This window comes from Dendropsophus ebraccatus, chromosome 13 (assembly GCF_027789765.1).
Source record: "Dendropsophus ebraccatus isolate aDenEbr1 chromosome 13, aDenEbr1.pat, whole genome shotgun sequence".
NCBI lineage: Eukaryota > Metazoa > Chordata > Amphibia > Anura > Hylidae > Dendropsophus > Dendropsophus ebraccatus.
This window is the reverse complement of record NC_091466.1, coordinates 60,661,483-60,685,114: the sequence shown is the minus strand read 5'-3', so window position 1 is coordinate 60,685,114 and position 23,632 is coordinate 60,661,483. Positions and strand designations below refer to the sequence as shown.

Here is a 23,632-nt window from a genome sequence, read left to right as displayed (position 1 = left end):
TGAAAAATCTGACTGTCAGGGATCCAACCACTAGGACTTCCACCAATACCACAGCTATACCACACAGTATATGTTTTTACAAAGCGCAGTCAGATGCAATAGAGAGTTAGGCCATATTCACATGGTCCATAAATTTACCCGTAATTGTGGATTTGCAATTACGGACAAATTTAGGGCCCATTGGTTTCCATTGGGCTGTTCACACTATCCGTAGTTTTACAGATCCGCAATGCATTCTGCAAAAAAATAGGATATGGGGGTCCATAGTGCGGACCATAATTGCAGAACATTTAGCCAATAGAAGTCTATAGGATTTGCACACCAATTTAGCAACCTAATAATCCACCGCTCATAGATAAGATTTGCATCGATCTGAAGAGGTGGTTTCATCTATCCATATCTTTCCTTGGCAGATGCCATTTGATAAAAATGTTGAGCTTTTCCAAGCTGTTGTATCCCCTCTAGACTATACCTACCCTGATCATACACAATGACATAAAACGGCTTAACTCGGCCTTCCTACATTATATATTGTGAGGCAAAAGGCCACACATCTCTCTTCAAAAATTCACGCTTTCTTAGTATGATGGGGGAAAGAATTTTCCTAATATACGGGACTATAACATTGCCTGTTTACTGTGGCATGGACTGGCCGCATGGAACAAGCAACCATTCTAACTTAACTTTGGAATGGGAATTGGCAGCTCCATGGCTATTACAGTCATGTTTGCATGCAAAATCCCTGGTCTGCCTCCCCTACTGAGGATTCCCTTATCATCAGGGACGCAGTATTGATATTGAAGGCTGTCCAAAAGACTTCTGGTCTACCTTTTTTAATGTCAAGGAGACTGATGCTATGGGGGCATCCAGAGTTTTCTCAAGGAGAAGAAAATGCTCTCTTCAGAGTATGGAGGTAGAAGGCCATTGTCACAAAGGGCCATCTAATGCATGAAAAGGACAAGAGATGGCTTACTGCTGCCAAAGAAAAACACGGTTTGGGTGACCGTCATTTTTTAACTGTCCATCAAGTGACCTCTTTTTGTAAAAAGAGATTTAAAAATCTTGCCAAAGAACTTTCTTCCAAAAACTTTGAGGATTTCATTGGTCCGGGGCCCAAAGGATGACGTTGTCCAACATGTAGAGGACAGTTTTTCTCACTATTCACAAGAAGGAAGTATTTGCTAAATGGGCAGAAAGGTTAGGAGAAGATGACCTGCGTGAAAAGATCCTTGAGGGCAGGGACAAGGTCAGGGAACATGTTATCTGTGAGATGTGGAGGAAGACCTATTTCAAGGTCATGCATCACACCTACTTTGGTATCAATTTTCTTTATTTCCATGAAGGATTTAGCATTGTCCAGAATGCTGTGCCGCTGTCTGGCAGACTGGAAACGGAGTGGAACACTGAAGAACCGACGGGTTATTCAGAGATGGATATGTTTGTAAGTTACATAGGAGAAGGTTTGGTAGGTAAAGTTTGTCTGTTTGCTGACGACACAAAAGTGTGCAATAGAGTTGATATTCCTGGAGGTGTCAGTAATATGGAAAATGATTTAGCTTTGCTAGATAAGTGGTCCAAACAGTGGAAATTGAAGTTCAACGTTTCCAAATGTAAAATAATGCACTTGGGAAGGAGTAATCCTCTATCCGAGTATCACATCGGCAGTACTGTGTTGGAAAAGACTTCAGAAGAGAAGGGTTTAGGGCACAGCCTTAAAATGAGTCACCAGTGCAACCAGGCGGTGGGGAAAGCAAATCGTATGCTGGGGTGTATAGCTAGAGGTATAACCAGTAGGAAGAGAGAGATTGTGATCCCGCTGTATAGAGCTCTGGTGACATCACATCTGGAATACTGTGTCCAGTTCTGGAGACCTCACCTAAAAAAGGACATTGATAAAATAGAACGGGTCAAAAGACGGGCTACAAAAATGGTGGTGGATGTGAGGCATAAACCATATCAGGAAAGACTTAAGGATTTGAATCTGTATAGTCTGGAGGAAAGACGGGAAAGGGGGGACATGATTGAAACCTTTAAGTATGTTAAAGGACTAAATAATGTTCAAGAGGGGAGTGTTTTTATTAAAAAAAAAAAAAACTGAGCTCAAGAACAAGAGGACACAGTGAGAGATTAGTTGGGGGAAAGATCAGAAGCAATGTGAGAAAATATTATTTTACTGAAAGAGTAGTAGATACCTGGAACAAACTTCCAGCAGAGGTGATTGGTAAATCTACAATAACAGAATTTAAACCTGCCTGGGATAAACATATATCTATCCTAAGATAATAAGAAAGAAAATACTAAAAGGGCAGACTAGATGGACCCAGTGGTCTTTTTCTGCCGACAATCTTCTATGTTTCTATGTTTCTTGTCCACTTGCTTCTCACAGCAGCAGATCCATTCCTTTGTAAGACCCTACAGGTTCCTCAAGGTGGACATTTGCAGATCTCTCGGAGGTCTTAAGCTATCCACTTAAACATATGTACAATCTTGGCCACAAGACATGTCCATTACATCACCTTTGAGTCTGGTCCCTGAGCAACTCCAAGCCATTCCCTCCCTCCTTCACTCTCCCTCTTTCTTTTACCCTACTCCCCTGCTTTCTTCTTCCATTACTTTTTTTTTTATTTTCTCTCTGTTACTATCTCTTGTATGTTCTTATACGGCTGTGTAGGGAAAAACGATGGACTGAAGATAAAAAAGAAAAAAAGACCAAAACTGGCTTTATCCTGAAGGGGTTAATGACATCCCCTACTGTAGTATGTGCCTCATTCTTGGAATTCTTCTTTTTCCTGTAGAAGTGAATCAGTATGTCCATAATATACAGTATACGCCCTGTATGATGAGCTCAGGGGAGTTCTATAATAAACATACTAATCTATACATTATATAACATGTTCAGACACTCATCCCCCTTCTTCCACGTAGTATTTATTCTCCTTGATCTTTCAGCCTCATGTTTTTTGGTGGCCGGGGGCCCTTGGAGCGCTGGATATAGTTTGTTTCTCCCCAGATACTGTATGTCTATAGTGTCCCTTGTGCAGGCACTCATAGTATCACTAATACAGCCGGAGATGCAGATCCTAGGGCCTATGGGTACAAGCTAACACCACCTCTATATAAACCTCTCAGCCTAAACTCTCTCGGTAACAAAAATTTACTTTGTGATGGGAAAAGGCCTCCAAAAATCCCTCAGAGGCCATAGTGTTTGCTGGACACATCTTCACCTTCTTCTGTAGTTGTTTTTTTTCTCCTTAGTTCCCCATCTGCTTCTCTCTATGTGTGCGGTGAATGGGTAACATCCTGCGGCTGATGAACATACAGACAGGAAATCCTCAATGCAGATATGTAACTGCGCTTATAGGCTCCTGCAAGGTACTACGTCTCGGCACTTTTGAAAACTGTGTGCAATTTGCTCAGGTCTTCTCTTTATACTGCCAGGAAATTCAGCTTTACCTATTGTGTACCTCTCCAGGGTCATACATGTAAATTATTAAAGGGCTCCTGCATTAAAATCCCATTCTGCAGCACCATTCATGATAAATGCATGGGCTCCGCATAGACTATTTCAGATGCTATTAACATTGCACATTGACCAAGTGAGTTTTTCTTTGGTCATAGTTAGTGATGAGCGAACTTGCCCAACCCAAACGCTCAGCATTTGAGTCCTGGTGGGTGGAAAAGTTGGATGCAGCCTTAGGCTATGTGCACACTACGTATACAGACCGGCCGTTCTGTGACCTGGCTGGGTCACGGAATGGCCGGTCTCTGCACCGATCATCCCGGCCGGTACTTAAGTACCCTGCAGAGACACCATCACGTGTCTCGACGTCACAGACAGCTGTTTCAGGGTTTTTGCCCCTTATCAGTGTGGAGTAGGTTTCTGGCTAGTGGGAGCAATGACTAGTAAGTGCTCCAGGGGGCAATGTTCTAGAATACACTGACGTTGAGACACGTGATGGTGTCTCTGCGGTGTTTTGGTTGATCTCCCTGAGGTCAACCAGCGTCCTTTTGAATGCACTTACTAGTCATTGCTCCCACTAGCCAGAAACCTACTCCACACTGATGAGGGGCGAAAACCCCGAAACAGCTGTCTGTGGATAGATACCTTGCTTAGGTGGTTTCCCTAATTGGAGACATTCCTTGGCTTGGAGGTTCCTTCCCGGAGGAAGGTCTGGCTAGTTCACTGACATCGAGACACGTGATGGTGTCTCTGCAGTGTTCTTTTGCATATTTGATTTCCTAGGGGGCAATGTTCTAGAATACACTGACGGTGAGACACGTGATGGTGTCTCTGCGGTGTTTTGGTTGATCTCCCTGAGGTCAACCAGCGTCTTTTTGCAGGTACTTAAGTACCGGCCGGATGATCTTTCGGCCGCAGGGTTCTGATGCGGACGCATCAGCGCGCCCGCATCAGAACTTTTCCCTGCACACAATGAAGCAAGCGGCGGAGCCGCTCGCTTAATTGTGTGAACTGACAGGGTTTCCTACGGCCACAACTTACTGAATTGCGGCTGCAGAAAACTGACAAGTCAGTTATTTGCGGCCCCGTGCAGGATCCCGGCGGAGCGCATACGACGTGTATACGCTGAAGCCGGGATCCCATTGAAGCAGAGGCAGTGTTCCACTCCGCACAAAGTACGGCTGTTGTTGCCGATGGGAACAACGGACATACTTTTACGTAGTGTGAACATAGCCTAAGGGTTGCCAGGACTCCCAGGAGCTGCATCCAACTTCTCCAGCCACCAGGAGTCAATTGCCGAGCGTTCGGGTTGGGCACGTTCACTTATCACCATTCCATAAGGAATCACCTGCTTGCACGTTGTGGTGGGCAGTGGGTGCTGCTCCAGTCATTTTCTATGGACGTCGGACTCATCTCTACTGCTTTGCATAACGCTTGCGCTCAACTTCGGGCCGTGATTTCTCCGCCCAGGGACCTAGTCCAGGAGCGTGACTTCTAGGGAGGGTTAAATATCCCGGGCTCCACCAGGGGGTTGGGCAGGCTCCGCCACAGCATCTCGGCTGACAGGTTCCCTTTAAGGGCAAGAAGTGGCATTTTTTTACCAAAGCCCAAAGGGGACCACAATGTAATTTCCACATTAATGTACAGTATTTGTATGTTTTAAGCGTCACCTCACACAATTCATGTGCTGGAAAACAAAAGCTGGTATGGCAACGATACAGCACACCACAGAATAAAGCTGCGTTACTACGTAACTTTTATTATACTGTACTAGTTATCTTGGCAACAGAGTCATAGACAGACTGGGGGAGTCATGCAAAATTAGAGTGTTCCTATACCAAGATACATGTGATGTGGAAATCCATACAGTGCTGTCAGTGTATCATGCCATGGCACAAAGATACCAAGGATAACCACCTACTAGATGGACATGTTATCCCAACAATGGCATTTGGATACACACCCTGGTATAGACAATATCTTCGATAATACACCAAAAACATGAACAACTCCTCTTAAGTTGGTCCGTCCCAACATGTTTCCCCTACAACTGACGGTTCATCAGGGGGCAAATTGTGTAAAACATTGATAACAAACAATAAGCATAAATAAGGATAACAGTCATATGCCCGGATAGGGTCAGTTACATAGCCCACATGCAAGTAGCCGTGAGTGTGATTATAGTTAGAGCTTGGAATGAAATCCTCACAGGTGGAGAACACACAAACTCCCCAGAATCTGAATGCTGATATACATGATCTGTAAAATATGAGCATAGATAAACAGTGGTCAAATGTTCTGTGCATGGTGCCTATTCTTCTAATGCAGGTTTCCCCCTGTGGGTCTCGAGATGTTTCAAAACTACAACTCCCAGAATGCACAGGTAGGGGTTACACTGCACTAGAAGGATTTGCTGCATGATGCACAGTGTGGGTATCCTGGGGATAGTGGAATGCAAGTCATATGGTCTGTGCATCATGTAGATTATTTTACTGTGTATAATATATGCACCATCATAGATTCTCCTAGTACATATCATAGATGCACCATCAAAGACTCTACTAGTGCATATAATAGATGCACCATCATATTCTCCTAGTACATATAACAAATGCACCATCATAGATTCTCCTAGTACATATAATAGATGCACCATCCTAGTACATATAACAGATGCACCATCATAGATTCTCCTAGTACATATCACAGATGCACCATCATAGATTCTCCTAGTACATATAATAGATGCACCATCCTAGTACATATAACAGATGCACCATCATAGATTCTCCTAGTACATATCACAGATGCACCATCATAGATTCTCCTAGTACATATAACAGATGCACCATCATAGATTCTCCTAGTACATATGATAAATGCACCATCATAGATTCTCCTAGTACATATAATATATGCACCATCATAGATTCTCCTAATACATATAATAGATGCACCATCAAAGACTCTACTAGTGCATATAATAGATGCACCATCATATTCTCCTAGTACATATAACAAATGCACCATCATAGATTCTCCTAGTACATATAATAGATGCACCATCCTAGTACATATAACAGATGCACCATCATAGATTCTCCTAGTACATATCACAGATGCACCATCATAGATTCTCCTAGTACATATAATAGATGCACCATCCTAGTACATATAACAGATGCACCATCATAGATTCTCCTAGTACATATGATAAATGCACCATCATAGATTCTCCTAGTACATATAATATTTGCACCATCATAGATTCTCCTAGTACATATAATATTTGCACCATCATACATTCTCCTAGTACATATATTTGCACCATCATACATTCTCCTAGTACATATAATAGATGCACCATCATAGATTCTCCTAGTACATATAATATTTGCACCATCATACATTCTCCTAGTACATATAATAGATGCACCATCATACATTCTCCTAGTACATATAACAGATGCACCATCATAGATTCTCCTAGTACATATAACAGATGCACCATCATAGATTCTCCTAGTACATATAACAGATGCACCATCATAGATTCTCCTAGTACATATAATATTTGCACCATCATACATTCTCCTAGTACATATAATAGATGCACCATCATAGATTCTCCTAGTACATATAATATTTGCACCATCATACATTCTCCTAGTACATATAATAGATGCACAATCATACATTCTCCTAGTACATATAATAGATGCACCATCATAGTACATATAATAGATGCACCATCATAGATTATCCTAGTACATATAATATTTGCACCATCATACATTCTCCTAGTACATATAATAGATGCACCATCATACATTCTCCTAGTACATATAATATCTGCACCATCATAGATTCTCCTAGTACATATAATAGATGCACCATCATACATTCTCCTAGTACATATAATATTTGCACCATCATACATTCTCCTAGTACATATAATAGATGCACCATCATAGATTCTCCTAGTACATATAATATTTGCACCATCATACATTCTCCTAGTACATATAATATTTGCACCATCATACATTCTCCTAGTACATATAATAGATGCACCATCATAGATTCTCCTAGTACATATAATAGATGCACCATCCTAGTACATATAATAGATGCACCATCATAGATTATCCTAGTACATATAATATTTGCACCATCATAGATTATCCTAGTACATATAATATTTGCACCATCATACATTCTCCTAGTACATATAACAGATGCACCATCATACATTCTCCTAGTACATATAATAGATGCACCATCATACATTCTCCTAGTACATATAATAGATGCACCATCATACATTCTCCTAGTACATATAATATTTGCACCATCATACATTCTCCTAGTACATATAATAGATGCACCATCATAGATTCTCCTAGTACATATAATATTTACACCATCATACATTCTCCTAGTACATATAATAGATGCACCATCATACATTCTCCTAGTACATATAATATTTGCACCATCATAGATTCTCCTAGTACATATAATAGATGCACCATCATAGATTCTCCTAGTACATATAATATCTGCACCATCATAGATTCTCCTAGTACATATAATAGATGCACCATCCTAGTACATATAATAGATGCACCATCATAGATTCTCCTAGTACATATAATATTTGCACCATCATACATTCTCCTAGTACATATAATATTTGCACCATCATACATTCTCCTAGTACATATAATATTTGCACCATCATACATTCTCCTAGTACATATAATATTTGCACCATCATACATTCTCCTAGTACATATCACAGATGAGATGCACTTCTTACTACTCTCTTGCCACAATGCACATACATTACACTGTGCACAATGCAGTCAGCTCCAGCCCTGATAAAATGGAAGAGCATTGATCAGAAGCTGCAGCTGACACTTCCCTCTGCCATCCTACCAATCCAATGAATGGAATATAAATATCAGCCAATGACTGCAGGGCTTTGTATGGCTATATAAGTGGGTGGGAGCCCTCTCTCACACACATCCCTTCAGGTCTGGGGAGTTGTTGGTCCTGAAGTCACTCAGGATCTTTAACTATTTTGCCTCCAGTAAGATCCATACCTGGTGAGTAATACTGCTGCTGCATAGGATGTTATTGATGTCTCTCTGCTACATGATGGATACAATGTATCAAGGCTCTGACTGCTCATCCAGTGCTGAGAGGGTTAATTGAGGCGTCGCTTCAGATCCTTCTCCTTTGCAGCCAGAGATCTGAGGATCCATTCACTTCCTTGGACTGTAAGCAGGAGGGGAGGGGGGACCCCCCCTGTAAGCAGGAGGGGAGGGGGGACCCCCCCTATAATTCTTGGTGGGGGGATGGTTGTTTTCTGGAGCTGGTGATGGGAAGTTCTTGGGGGCTCACAAAGAGGGGAGCTGGGTGAGAATAGCGCATGTCCTTGAGCTACATACAGACTGGGGCGTTGCTGCTTTTGCATTCTGCAGTTCTCCTCCTAGACCCTTAATGCAGGAGGATTGAGGGGACATTGCAGCAGATTCCCCTGCAGTCTATTACTCCTCTGCTGCAGGAATGTGCTGCCAAGGAGGGAGGTCTATGCAAGCAGAAATGTCTATACATGGAGTATTATAGTGGGAAAGAGTTAATTTAAGTCCCCCCCCCCCCCCCCCCCCCCCCCCCCCCGTCCCAGGTCTGCACTGCCCCCTACTGGTACTACTTGTAGCAGTGGTGCAGCCAGTGGGCTCAGGGCCAGCAGCTCTTGGGGTGACTGATCAGTGCAGGGCTGGGATGTCCATATACTGTATCAGTACTGAGACTATATGAAGTTGTGGTTGGTACCAATACCAGTGTACAGTCCTAGTGTTGTCACTCATGATTCATATGATCCATTATTGCCTCTGGACTCGTACATTAAATGATCCAGTCATGGACACTAAATCTGTTCATGTAAAGTGCAATGTATTTGTCAGCTATAAGGGTCCTATTACACCAACAGATTCGCTGACATATATTCTTTGGAGCCAAAGCCAGGATTGGACTATGAACAGGTAACAAAGGAAAGACTGAGATTTCTCCTCTTTTCAAATCAATTCCTGGCCTTGGTTTAAAAAAAACTGTTGTACTAGGGCCCTAACTTGTGAAGGGGATCTGATGCTTGTCCCTACTTGGATACGGAGTGGGACCCATTGATATAACTATCATGTCCCTTTTCTGGAATGGGGGGCTGGGTGACCACCATTGTGCGTGCTGCTATGTTAGCAATAGTCTCCTAGCAGCATAGATGTCAATTGTGTAGATTAATTTGGTGACTAGTGATTTATCTACAATGGGGAGCCTCATGTCAACTGGATTGAAAATCCTAAACCTTACATATACTGCCAAAAATGACCATATTGTGCACATCAAATAGAAATGGCTGCTGTAGCAATGTTTGCTCTAGTTGTTGCAGAACTACAACTCCCAGCATGCCTGAAAAGCTTTTGGCATACTGGGAGTTCCAGTGTTGCAAAATTTCAAGGTCATTGTAAAGGTTATACATACAGTTGTTTGAAAGTTTTTACCCTTTGTTCCCCGTAATCTTGCAGTAAAGTGCAATCATGCCTTTCGGCAACTCCCACAATGAGTTGAAACTGAAGTACTCCGCTGAGGATGAATTCCCGGACTTGAGCAAACACAACAATCATATGGCCAAGGTGCTGACCCTGGAGCTGTATAAAAAACTGAGGGACAAAAAGACGCCAAGTGGATTTACTGTGGATGATATCATTCAAACTGGGGTTGACAACCCAGGTAAAGCGTCTCATCCTCTCCCCCTCTCTCTCTCTTCCTCTCTTCTCATCCACTTTGCCATCTGCTCACCCTCATTGCTCAAACCCATCTTTCCAGGCCACTCAGCGACTTAGAAGACCGGTCCCGTGACTTAAAGGGGAAATAGACTTTTCTTAAAAATTTTACAATTGCAGTTCTTAAAACCTTTGCAGCATTTCTATTGACCAGGGGGACAGACTTTTTAATCTGTACAGTGTTTATTCTCACTCTAGTAAACTCAGTATGGCCCATCCAATCATTGTGAGGCTTACTGCCGAGGAAGAGTTCCCTGACCTCCGTAGTCACAACAATCATATGGCCAAGGTGTTAACTTTTGACATGTACAAGAAATTGAGGCGCAGGATGACCTCCAGTGGCTTCACGCTGGATGATGTAATACAGACTGGCGTGGACAATCCTGGTAAAAACATGCATGACCTCTAAATTCATCTGTGACCTCCACACAAGGGAGGCAGCCATTTTGTACAAAGTATGGGGGAGATCTAACAAACTGGTGTAAAGTAGAACTGGCTCAGTTGCCCCCAGCAACCAATCAGATTCCACTTTTCTTTCCTCACAGATTCTTTAGTAAATGAAAGGTGGAATCTGATTGGTTGCCAGGGGCAACTGAGCCAGTTTCACTTATTACACCATGTTTGATAAATCTCCCTTATTATATCTGAGGTACAAGGCATCAAATGCCACTAATTCCTAGTTAGTCATTTGGCTGCACCTATAACGATTCTCAAGATGGCCGCCTCCATCTAACCTATGACCAGTCTGTAACTGTTCTGGCCTAGTGTTTAAACGCGACTTTAATCCAATATAGCATAGCCTCATCTGGACTATAGTGCATGTCCTGCCATAAGTTTTTGAAAGTGACGTAAACATCTGTATTAACCCCTTGTAGAAATGGTGGTTTCTGTCCCTAACACTGCATGTGGTGTCCATAAATGTGGATATTTCTTTTACATTCATGCCTGACCCCAATCGCTCAGATTGATAATGCAGGTTTCATTTAGTCAATAAACATACATAAGTCTGTACATTGATCAGCCTAATATTAAAGGGTATATGTGGGTTCTATACTTATGATAGGCCTTCAGGATCTGATGGGGGTCTGACTCCTAGCACTTGTTCAGACTAAGTTCTTGTGGCCGTCCCACTGCATCCTCTACATTCAAAGTGTTATTTGTCACGACAGTGCAAGGTACTGCTGTGTTGTCCTGTTCACTTGAATGGGACAGCACTGCAGTACCTTGCACTTCTCTTACTAGTAAGTAACGGGACTGTGGCATCTGCCTGAGCACTGCAGCTAATGGTGCCAAGACTGGGCCCCCAGCATTTGGATATTTAATGGTGCGTTTACACAAAGCGATAATTCGCCCACGTTTAACGATTTTGAAGCATTTGATTTTTATAACTACCAGCGTTTAGACGAATAAATCGTTAGAAAAATCATTATTGCGATGTTTTTAAGATCGCTTAATCCCATCTTTCACATAGGGTGAATCTCTGAAAGACTTTACACTAAGCAATCTGCGAATTTTTAGTGAACGATTATCTGAGAACATGTTGAAAGATCAAAATGAATGCTTTTTTTCGCTTGATCATTTGCTGTGTTTACACAGAACTATTATCACTCAAATGCGATCGTTATTGTGAAAATTCAAACAATCGTTCCGTGTAAACGCAGCATTAGGTAACTTAATCGTTCCATTCTTCATGATGGTAATTGAACTTTAGCGATTATCTGCTGGTGTAAATGTAGCTCACGATGAGCAATAAATTGTTAATCATCATTCTGATATCTTTTACATTGCCTAAACAGTCTGTTTGTACTGTGTAAAAGTCGGTTGTAAGGTGATCAAACTATAAAAAAAAAAACAAGATTTTGCAACAATTTATCTGCTCATCGAAACAACAATAAAATAGTTGCTTCAAAGTCATTAAATGATCGTTTGAGTGATTTATCGCTCAGTCTAAAAAGACCATTAGAGCTGGTTAACACCTTTTAAAAAAAAAATAAATAAAAAAATTTGGGGTCCAGTTGGCTAAAAGCTTCTCCTAAAGACATCCAGGAGACTGCAATTCTGTGGAGACCATGTCCTATAGTGAGATGGAGAGAAACTCGGTGGAGTACTTCCTCTGGCTATATTGAGTCCTGGCACTGAGACCCCAGCTGATCAAAGTTTACAGTGACAGGAATACAAAGGGTCTTAGATTATAAATGGCTTCTTTACACTCCTGTGGACTTGGTACTTGGCACAAGGGTAAAGCTGTACCCCACCCTTCACTTTTTTTTTTTTTTTTTTTCCTTTTTCCACCCTCCTAAACTGAGGTCTTCAGTAACAACTGTGTAGTGTTTATTTGGTCTTCCTCTAACACTGTGCTTGTGCTAGTTGCTACACAACTGAGGGGCTTTTGTATCCTCCATATTTCTGCCTCTTATGAACGGGGGTGGTTATCCTTGTAACGTTACTCCTGTGTTTGATAGACCTGTTGTACTTGTGTAGGCCACCCTTATATTATGACCGTGGGATGTGTCGCTGGGGATGAAGAGTGTTACGACGTGTTCCACGAACTTCTTGACCCCATCATCGAGGACAGGCATGGGGGCTACAAGCCATCAGACTCACACAAAACAGACCTGAACTCTGACAATCTGAAGGTAACTAGTATGTTTTATCCTCTTCTATTGCTGATTTAGTAGAAAACCCATTTTCTATAAAATATTGTAGGATTTTAAATGAATGGTTAAGGATCTCTTCAGGACCCTTATCTTGTGGACCATGACTATAAAGAGCATTTCTTGGTGTGGAGGACCCGACCTGTCCTACCCTACAAACACCCTATCGATTTGAATGGACAGGGTGTAATGCTTCACTTCACCTGTGGTGGTGCTGCAGAGAGGTTGAGCACAGCTGACTGCTGGGATCTTACAATACTTTGTGATCATTATATTGGACTTAAAAAAGTAGGGATTCAAAATGGACCTCCACTTTAAGCACTGAGCAACAACTGATAGGAGCCTAACCTACAGTAGTTGTGATGCTGTAACCAAGCGTGGGACACAACTTTTTTTTTTTTTTTTTTTTTTTCCCCCACAATTGGCTGTCTACATACAGTGCTGGCTGGTAAATGTTTATAAGGAATAAAGGGTGCCCAGGAGGTGACCATACTGGTCTTGGAGATCCATTGTATAAATCTCTGAAAAGGTGCCTAGTATCAGACCTTTGCTGTTAACCTATGCAGATTGGGCCTGAATCTATTGGGAAGTCTAAGGGTCCATTTACACGGAAAGATTATCTGCCAAAGATTTGAAGCCAAAACCTGAAACGGACTATAAACCGAGATTAGGTCATAAAGAAAAGCCTGAGATTCCTCCTCTTTTTAAATCCATTCCTGGCTCTGGCTTCAAATCTTTGGCAGATAATCTGTCAGATAATATTTCTGTGTAAATGGACCTTAGTAAATCCAACAAATATGAAGTTGTATCATGTATTCTCCTCTTCAGGGTGGTGATGACCTGGACCCTAACTACGTTATCAGCTCACGTGTCCGAACCGGCAGGAGCATCCGGGGATTCTGCCTCCCACCTCACTGTAGCCGCGGGGAAAGACGAGCCATCGAGAAGCTCTCCGTTGAAGGTAGTCTTTCTCTTGTGAATAAATAATACTGAGCCTTGCTTTAATTAGAAATCCAGCTTCATCCACGTGTTCAATGACAAGTTTCCATGAGCGGAATCTGTAAATAAGACAAAACGCGGCAGTAAGCAGGTCAGGGATGTAAGCGATGCCGGGATGTATTGTACTGATGGCGGGCCATTGCTGAATGGAGAGAATTCAGTTTTCTGGAACTCAGGGATTCACAATCTGGGTGTGATATACTTCAGCAGACCTTTTAAGGATGTGTCTTCCTACGATCAAACCCTATGAATGCCTGGCTGTATATGGTATTGGAGCCAAGGGAGTCTTGGATGGAAAGAATGTCTTTTTACCGTGAGCCAACCGTAATATGGAATTAGTGTAACCTATAGCCAGATAAGGCTGGTTCTTGGTAGATGCTAGTTTTGAAAGATTCTTAAAGATGGGTGCCACCTCTGTACTTGGCCCCTGCCTTAATTTTATTATGAGCTTACGCCTTACTTAGTATGTACAGAATATATTTTTAAATATAGCCTACTAATGAAGTCACTAAAAGGCCGTTGTTTACAGTGCTCAGTTGCATTGAAGTCATTGGGACAACGGCTGTAGTGTAAACCCTATGGCTGTTGTTAACTGCAGCCGCAGAAAATAATTTTCTACGGCTGCAGTTCAGTGAACTAAAAAGGCTGTGCTCACTGTAAAGTACGGCTACCGGCCATACTTTACACTGTGGCCAATGGTAAATTGGATTGCGGGCACACCCCTATTATAGACATCTACCTAACTTTAACATCTATATATGACTAACAACTTGCAGTTTTTAACTTAGCTGCTGAAATCCATTGGCATGTATGTGCCCCTATAGCAAAGGAGTGCCTAGGGCCCTGTATCTGCAGCATGACTTGTATAGCTCAGACTTGTCTAAAGAAGTCATACACCTATATGCAACAACTAGGTTGGTTTGGTCTTCCACTTGGCAAACCCTGGCGCATCCATACATTTTATACAGAAGACCATTCAAATTAGTTGAATGAATGGTTTACTTGTAATGTTTTCCGCAGCAGGAAAGGGTTAATAGGTCACATGTGCATGGGTTAGTGTGTTGTGGGTTTCACCTGTATGTGTTATGAGTGCGAGCAGCGAAATGTCCTTTGGCCGAGAGCCCGACAAGCTGTATAGACAGTGGGCCGCCGCCTCTTGTGGTCGTGGAGACTGACTAAACACTGAGCGCTTGTATCCTTGTAGGGGGGAGTAGCTAAATAAACTTCTGGTGAATAGGTGGAGCGGAGGTTACAAGACATGAGCCAGTGAAAGGGATGACTTTATTTTTTTTGCCTCCATACTAATATTTGTAGTTCTGATGAAGTAATGTGACTGCTGTGTGAACTTGTGGTTCTTTTCCAGCTCTCGCCAGTCTGAGCGGGGACTTGAAAGGCAAATACTATGCCCTAAAGAGCATGAGCGATGAGGAGCAGCAGCAGCTCATCGATGACCACTTCCTCTTCGACAAGCCTGTCTCTCCTCTTCTCTTGGCCTCTGGAATGGCCCGGGATTGGCCTGATGCCAGGGGGATCTGGTAGGTATCTGGTGGTTGGTCATAATAAAATGGCGCTATTTTACCAATTTTGCTCAAACTGCTCCTTGTATAAGCATGGCAATATGGACAATCAGGACACGAATGGGATAGTTTGTACAGCCTCCCAAAATTCAACGTGTGTGTATATGCCTTCACGTTCTGTTTCCACATTGGGCCTGATGGTAGCCATACCCTATTTTCATTTCCCAACATCTCCATACGCATGAATCATGCAATGGAAAATTATTTTTTCTTTTGTTCTATGGGGACAGGTAGGCCACACAACTTTGGCACCAACTAAAGGCCCTATTCCATGGGGCGACTATGAGGAGCAAACGAGCGCTATTAGTGCTGGTTTGCTCCTCGTTCCTCACTTGCTGCCGCCACATTCAATAGCGGTGGGAGGGGCTGCGAGGGGGCTGCCCATGTGATTGCTAGATCGTCCGGGCAGCCCAAAGGGAATGGTGGCAGCCCAAAGGGAATGGTGGCAGTCTGCTGCTGCCGCTCCTATTCCATGGAGCAACGGCAGCATATCGCTGCTATCCCAGTGTTTGTTTTTTTTTTTGGTTCCCCCCAACATGCTTGAAAGACGCAACGATCAGCAGACTAAACCATGTTGGCTGATCGTTGCCTTCTATTCCACGGGACGATAATCGTTGGAATAGGGCCTTTAGAACAGATTATTCAACATGCCCAACTCTTCTCTCTGCTGACATCTGGTTGTGGAGAGCCAGGAGGCCGCCATATATCTTAGACAGTATAGGTCCCTAGCATACTGGCCCATTACATATGTATTCTACCATCCTACAGAGTGACTGTAACCGGCATCTATCAGCCTGTAGATAGAAATGCTGTTTGTTGCTAGCTGTCACATTGAGCCGGGTAAATCCTGGATAAAGGCCTAATCTAAGCTCCTCTTTACAACTGCACCTTGACCTATACTAAAACTTACTACTTAAGAGCTGTACTGTGAAATGGCGGCAGCTATAGGGTTATGAGAACAAGGGAGTAGAAGTCGTCCATTCTTTTGGCGAGAACCAGATGATGCTAAATATTTTTGTGGGCTGTGTATTTTAACCATTCGTGAGGATATATTAAATTAAGAAAAAAAAAATATATTGTGTGTCTGGGGACCCTTGCTGTTAGACAGCATAAGCACCACCAAAGTAGGGGGGGGGGGGGGGGGGGGCTGCGTCGGAATCCACGGCAAGTTATCTGCATGATTTTTGTATTGTGCAAGGGCCCTAAGGTTGCAAGTACTGCCTAGCATCATGGTTGTAAGATTATGGCAATACATAGGCTCTGGATGCAACATACAGCTTTGCGTTTCCAGTTTTACTATCTGTAGAAGACGTAGCAGTTTGACTCTTCAGTTATCAATTCACGTCACAGAAAAGTTAAATGTTCGATAACATTTATTCGCTGTATTTTACCTTTTTTGTTTACGATTCTTCCTTGGTTGTGCACCTAATAAATGCTTTTATACTCAAGATATACTTAGTACATATATGAACAGAATAGAATAAACCTATGTACTTTATCACAGGCACAATGACAACAAGACTTTCCTTGTGTGGATCAATGAGGAGGATCATCTTCGTGTGATCTCTATGCAGAAGGGTGGCAAAATGAAGGAGGTCTTCAAGAGGTTCTGTGATGGTCTGACAACCGTAAGTGAAAAGAAATTTTATATCTGCAATGTGACCCACTATATACAGAGTCCTTTCATCCTTCTGTGGAGGGACACGACCTTATGGTCCTTTTACACGGAAAGATTATCGTTTGAATTTGCACGATAATGATCACAATCTTGCGTGTAAACTCTGCAAATGATCAAACGACGAGCGAGAAATCGTTCATTTTGATCTTTCAACATGTTCTCAAATTATTGTTGTTCGTTCGCAAAAAATTCGCAGATCGTTCCATGTAAACATTCTTTCAATGACTTCACCTATGTGTGAGAGAGGCTTAAGCGATCACATAACGATTTTTCCGTACGATGTATCGTTCCGTCTAAACGCTGATTGTTAACAATCATTCAAAATCGTTAATCATGCAACCGGGCGAATTATCGCTCCGTGTAAAAGTACAGTTAGTCCTCGAGGTTTTTCTAGTCTTGCGTATACTGTATGTATTAATGCTTGTCCCATAATTTGATCCTAAATCAATGATCTTTCGATGTCTATAATGAATACGTGTACTTTTTTTATTTCCAGATTGAGTCTCTGTTTAAGAACAAGGGTTACCAATTCATGTGGAGTCAACACCTGGGCTATATCTTGACCTGCCCATCCAACCTTGGAACTGGTCTCCGTGCCGGAGTCCACATTAAGTTGCCACATCTGAGCAAAAATGACAAGTTTGGTGAAATCTTGAAGAGGTTGAGACTGCAGAAGAGAGGAACAGGTAACACGGCAGCTTTTGGGTTTGTGGGTAGTGGCGCACTAAATCATCCCTTTGCTAGGAAAACTCCAATCGACCTATACATGCTAAAAAAAAAACATCTAGTTATTGTACAATATAGTGGCAGAATCCATATAGGATACAGTGACCTCAAGATACAATGGTCCTTTCTGGACCATCGTAACTTGAGACCAGACTTAACATACAATGCTACAGGCAGTCAGGATCTCCAGTACATGTAAATAACTAGATGATCAACCAATGAAACTGGCCATTTTACTGGTAAAACCCCAATAACTGAAATGCATGTATTGGTTGATTGTCTAGTAGTGATTCTCTGAGTATAGTGTAATACTACATATCCTGTGCTGCTCTTTACCTGGGCTAGTTTTCCATAAAATTTTGGTCTCTACATACAATGGTCATCCTAGCACTAATATCGTATGTTGAGGAATCACTATGTGCAAAAAAAAAAAAAATTACGCAGCTCCATTAGAATCTTCTCCTGGCTCATTCTCCCAATCGGTGCAGGTTTGAACACTGACACCCAGACCAATAAAAACTTTAAGACTTCTCTATAAGTCAAAGTTTTTCCAAACAACAGGTACACTTTAAAGACTTACTGCAGATGTTCAGGTTAGTTCCATTGTGTATCTTAGGCTTTGTGAGCTTAAGACTAGAGGCAACGCTGCCCTGTTTTCCGCTTGTGCCGCCATACAGAGATTGTGCTGCCAATCCTCTTAAGACTTTTACATGCAATAATCTATAACACTCTTTAACCTTCTGCCGTTCTACTCTTTCCCCAAGGTGGTGTTGACACTGCAGCTGTTGGCGGAGTCTTCGACGTTTCCAATGCCGATCGTCTGGGCTTCTCAGAGGTGGAACTGGTTCAGATGGTGGTCGATGGTGTGAAGCTGCTTATCGAGATGGAAAAACGCCTGGAGAAGGGCCAATCCATCGAAGACCTCATCCCAGCACAGAAATAAATGCACTTTAATGGCCATGCTTTCTAATTTATTGGATCAATAGCCTCACTGAGATCTTGGGACCCAACTCCTGCTTAGTAACAGTGTAGACATGTCTTCCATCTGTTCATGGGTTTTGTTAGAGTTTTTTTATTTTTTTTTCTCAATGGCTGCAATGTTACTGAAAACTAGAAAAATAAACATTGGTCTTGCCTTGATCTGTTCTGTCTCATTTCTAGGGTCCCAAAACTTCTCACCACACCTGAATGGGTTAATAGTTGCAAATAAGAAGTGGCATGTACAGACTGACCAGGCCTAAAGGATGCCCACTATGGTATCCACAGATAATTTGGACCAAAAAACAAAACCTCAAACTCCATATCCTAGGAGTTGGTGGTGGTTTAGGTACATGCCTCTCAGCCATAATATTGAGGCAAGCTTGCAGGTTGTGCTTGTCTGAAACTGGAAAGACAACAATGGCCATATAGACATAGTATGGGATAGTTGTGGTATAGACTAAACATGTAGCCACATGAATAAAATTCAGCACTTAACTGCAATACTAAATCCGAACAGATTACAAGAGTCGTGCTGTTTCTCAAAGTTCTGCAAAATAAATACATATATTCCTGCATAACCCATTCGAACTTTCTTTTTACAGGATAAAATATTGCTGCTTTTTTTTCTGAAAACACAATTGTCCACAGGATGTGTCACAGCTCAACCATATTCACTTTGATGGAGTGAAGCTGCCATACAATAAACTAATAGTCTGGTGTGGAGCAGTTTCTTAAAGCGGACACATTACTCTGATCATGCACATTCCCTTTGTAAATTGCAATGTGACATGTGCTTAAAGGGGTTATCTAGCATTTGAAAAACATGGCCACTTCTAGAGACAACCCGATTCTTGTCTCACAGTTCAGGTGTGATTTGCAATTAAAGGGGTGAATATTTTTCCTAGTAACTGAAACGCATTAAAAAGTTATATAACTTTGTAATATGCTTAATATGCTTCAATCACCTATCTGCCCCCACCAGGAAGTGAAGTAAACTCCTCCTTACCCAATGACTGTTGACCCCAGGCTGCTCTGTGGCAGCCATTTTGTGACCATGTCCTCATCAAGAGGGAGGAGGGTCTAAGCCCTGTTAGGTCAGCCTCCCTTTGTCAGACGACTCGGGTTGCTCAGCTCTGATTGACTGAACAAGATGTAAGCCGTCTAACAGTTTTACAGAGTCAGTTAGACATCACAGGAGATCATGTGCATCATGGGAAAAGCCCAAACCAGGAAGTGAAGAAAAATGACGACACCAACTGGAGCTTCAGATCAGTGTTTTTTGTTTTGTTTTTTTATCAGCGCTGGAGTTGTCCTTTTAAGCTCCATTCACTTTAATGGAACTGAGTTGCACAACCTGCACCCAAACTGGAGACAAGAGTGGTGCTGTCTCTAAAAGAAAGCGGCCATGTTTTCCTAATGCTGAATAACTCCTTTATTTTCTAACATGGGCCAAAGGTTTTCATAGACCCACTTATTCCCTGAAAAATTGACCAGTACAAAAGCTCAGTGTTTAGGTGACTAATGGTCCAACACTTTGACCTGCCCATGAATAAAAGCTGTTAGTTCAGTGACACAATGGTTTGCTGCATGGTAAGGCTGTAATGCACATGGCCCCCTCATAGGATCAAAATGGGGATCATGATAGTCTTGGCATGTTGGTATCCATGAATTCCTGAACTTCTGGCAGCAGTGAGGATTCACCACCTATTGGGTCAGTAGACCTTGTGACGATACTTTAAATTCATTGCAGGCACTATGCTCCAGAAAAGTGACCTAGGATCAGGTCTGTCTTATGAAGATAATTTTTTTCCTGTAGTATTGGTCACTAGGTGGAACTTTCCAACAACATCTGATCAGTGAAGTCTGACACTCAGCTGTTGTGGACAGTAAATGCAGACAGTTACATAGTGTAGTCTGTTCTGGGTTACTGCATGTAAAGGGAGTGAGTGTGTCACCTAAATTTTCTCTTACTGATCAGTATCACATACTGAAACGTGTTCTTGTAATCTAATGTTTTCTGACTTTAATTTTTATTTCACTTTACATTGCTATGGGGCGGCCATCTTATCTGAGCTGTTTGAAACAGCGTTTAGTGACATGCTTTACAGCAAGACTCATGGACATAGACTACAATAGACAGACTCTTTGCCCTTGAGATGAATGTGAAACATCACCAAATGTACTATGTGACCTTTGAAAAGGTAATTTCACAGGGAGCTGCTATCGTCTCCCCAATCTACTGGTGTCACATGACGCAATGCAGTACAGATCACATTACTGCAGCCTCCTCTTAGCACTGCAGACATAACAGGAAGTCTCGGCTTTGTATTAGCTCTAGTGGTGAGAATGAAAAGTGCAACATTTCAGAATTATTTTATAATATAGATAGAAAAATGGAAAATTAGAAAAACGTCCGCAAAACTTCTTAAAGAATATGTTTAATCTAAAAACATTTAAACAATAAGTTATTTTCTGATGACAACTTTCCTTTAAAGAGGATGTACGACCAGGTACATCCTCTTTAATCTGACACAGGGATAAAACGGCGCCGTCATGGGCAAGCCAGGGCCGCGGCCTGTTTTTTTTTTATCCGCGGCCCAGTGCCGTTCTATCCACTGGAGACGGGCCGGCCCGCCCCCAGTGGGAAAGAATTCCCTCCCCTGTATGATGCGGCTCCATTGATTCTAACAGAGCCGCGTCATACAGGGGAGGGAATTCCCTCCCACTGGGGGCAGGCCGGCCGACCTCCAGTGCTTGAGCACTGGCCCGGGAGTCGTGGATAGAACAGCGCCAGACACGGGAACCAGGCCGCGGATCGAAAAAAGGAAGGCGGCACCGGCTTGCCCGTGACCACGCCGATCTATCCCTGTGTCAAATTACCTGGTGGTACATCTTCTTTAAGTTCTCCATCACTTCAATATTTCCTGAGCTGCAGTAACCCAGCATGGCCAGTACACAATGTACGGCGCTGTCTGCTTCTGGCCTTCTTCCGGGTGCAGCAGCTCTGACATATACAGTTGATCAGTTTGCCAGGTGTTCGACCCCCAATCGATCAGTTATTTATGGCCAATTTTGACTAAGGTAATCCATGAAAACTTTAAGATGCACTGAAAAAAAAAGAGGTGCGTATTTTATAGATTAGGGGGGGGGGGGGGGAGAATCATCTCTAGCGCTAGCTATAGAAAAGTACAAGCTGACAGTCCTCCGGCTCCTGTCCACGGTTAATAATTCAGCCAGGAGTCCTGTCCATACTTGTCTTGTTTATGTCACCAGGACTCCGCCGGTGAACGCTCTCGCTCGGAGTACCATTAAGACGTGTTAACCACTAATTGTGATTGAAGTTTACAAAATCGTAATAAAATCTCTCTTTAAAAAACCCCATACAATTAATTACACAACATTTCCTCTGTTCTCCACCCCCGGGGCCTCCGAACTGCAGCGCTGCGGAAATATCTGCTCTATAAATGAATTTCTCTTCTAAAGAGTATGTGTGGTTACCATGGCGATCGTGGTAATGTCCCCAAGGTTAGCAATCCCTTTGAATATAAATCTGTTCACCTGTTAATATTTTACTACCTCGGCTGATGTAAAGCACTTCATGTAGTGCGGGAACGGCACAGACCCCCATCCTGCACTCACGGGGGATAACACTATAAACTTAGTGGAGTTATACAGTGTTGGGTATATGTGAGGCCCTGGCATATGGCAGCAAGGGTTTGGGTTTTTCTTTAGGCCAGAGATGGGAAACCTTTGGGCCTCCAGCTGTTGCAGGACTACAATTCCCATCATGCCTGGACAGCCAAAGCTTCGCTTTGGCTGTCCAGGCATGATGGGAATTGTAGTCCTGCAACAGCTGGAGGCCCAAAGGTTCCCCATGCCTGCTTTAAAGTATCTCTCATAAGGACCCATTCACACTACAGATTCAGCGCAAAGATTCCGCCAGGAACCTCTTTCCGCAGACTCTACGCCGAGTCCCTCCTGCTATTTCTTTGAATGAGAGGGACATGTCAATTCTTTGAGCGGAGGCGCGCGACCCCTCCCATTCAAAGACATAGCAGGAGGGATTTGGCATGGAATTTCCGGGCCGAATCCGTAGTGTGAACGGGCCTTAAAGGAAACTTTTTAGTCAGGGTATGATGTCCAGACCCACTCATTGCTCCCCTGGACTTACAATAGAGCTCTTCTTATGAAGTGAGAGATTGTAGCACACATGACCGCACACTTCTCCCGACTTATTTCAGATTATGGGATCTTTCCTCATACACCTTCAATAACTGACAGCCAAATTAACGTCCGTGTGTCAGTTATCTCCTGCCCACCGCCCATCCTCCTCACACACAGGAAAGTTTGGAACGGCAGAGTGTTCCTGTGTTCTCTACGGAGATAAGTAGCGCTTTCGCTGTGGCTTATCTCACTCTGAACAAAGGGGTCAGCTATGATTTACCATCATGTCCAGCCACTATCATCACCAATATCATCTGTCAGTGGTTGTTCAGGACATCCCAATAGTTAGATTAAAAGCCGAACCCAATCTCTGTAAGATGTAAAAAGTTTTTTCTAATGACAGGATGTATGACTTTGCTCCCACCATGTCCGTGTTATTCTCTTCTTATATAACACAATGGCATCTGTACTGTATGACAGCAGCAGGCACAGTACACTGTAACTGTACATGATTTTTGTCCTTCCCTGACCCCTGTCCAATGTTATAC

The 23,632-nt window shown here is 42.7% G+C and overlaps 1 protein-coding gene across 1 annotated transcript; it reads left to right on the top strand.

Annotated features, from left to right (window-relative positions):
* Window positions 1-8,463: 8,463 nt before the first annotated feature.
* On the top strand, window positions 8,464-19,079 carry CKB (creatine kinase B). Its single transcript, XM_069951040.1, has 8 exons — window positions 8,464-8,571; window positions 10,048-10,252; window positions 12,787-12,941; window positions 13,788-13,920; window positions 15,322-15,493; window positions 17,040-17,163; window positions 17,710-17,899; window positions 18,704-19,079. The coding sequence occupies exons 2-8, from the start codon at window positions 10,060-10,062 to the stop codon at window positions 18,880-18,882; spliced, it is 1,146 nt and encodes a 381-aa protein (XP_069807141.1). The 5' UTR covers window positions 8,464-8,571; window positions 10,048-10,059; the 3' UTR covers window positions 18,883-19,079.
* Window positions 19,080-23,632: the final 4,553 nt, after the last annotated feature.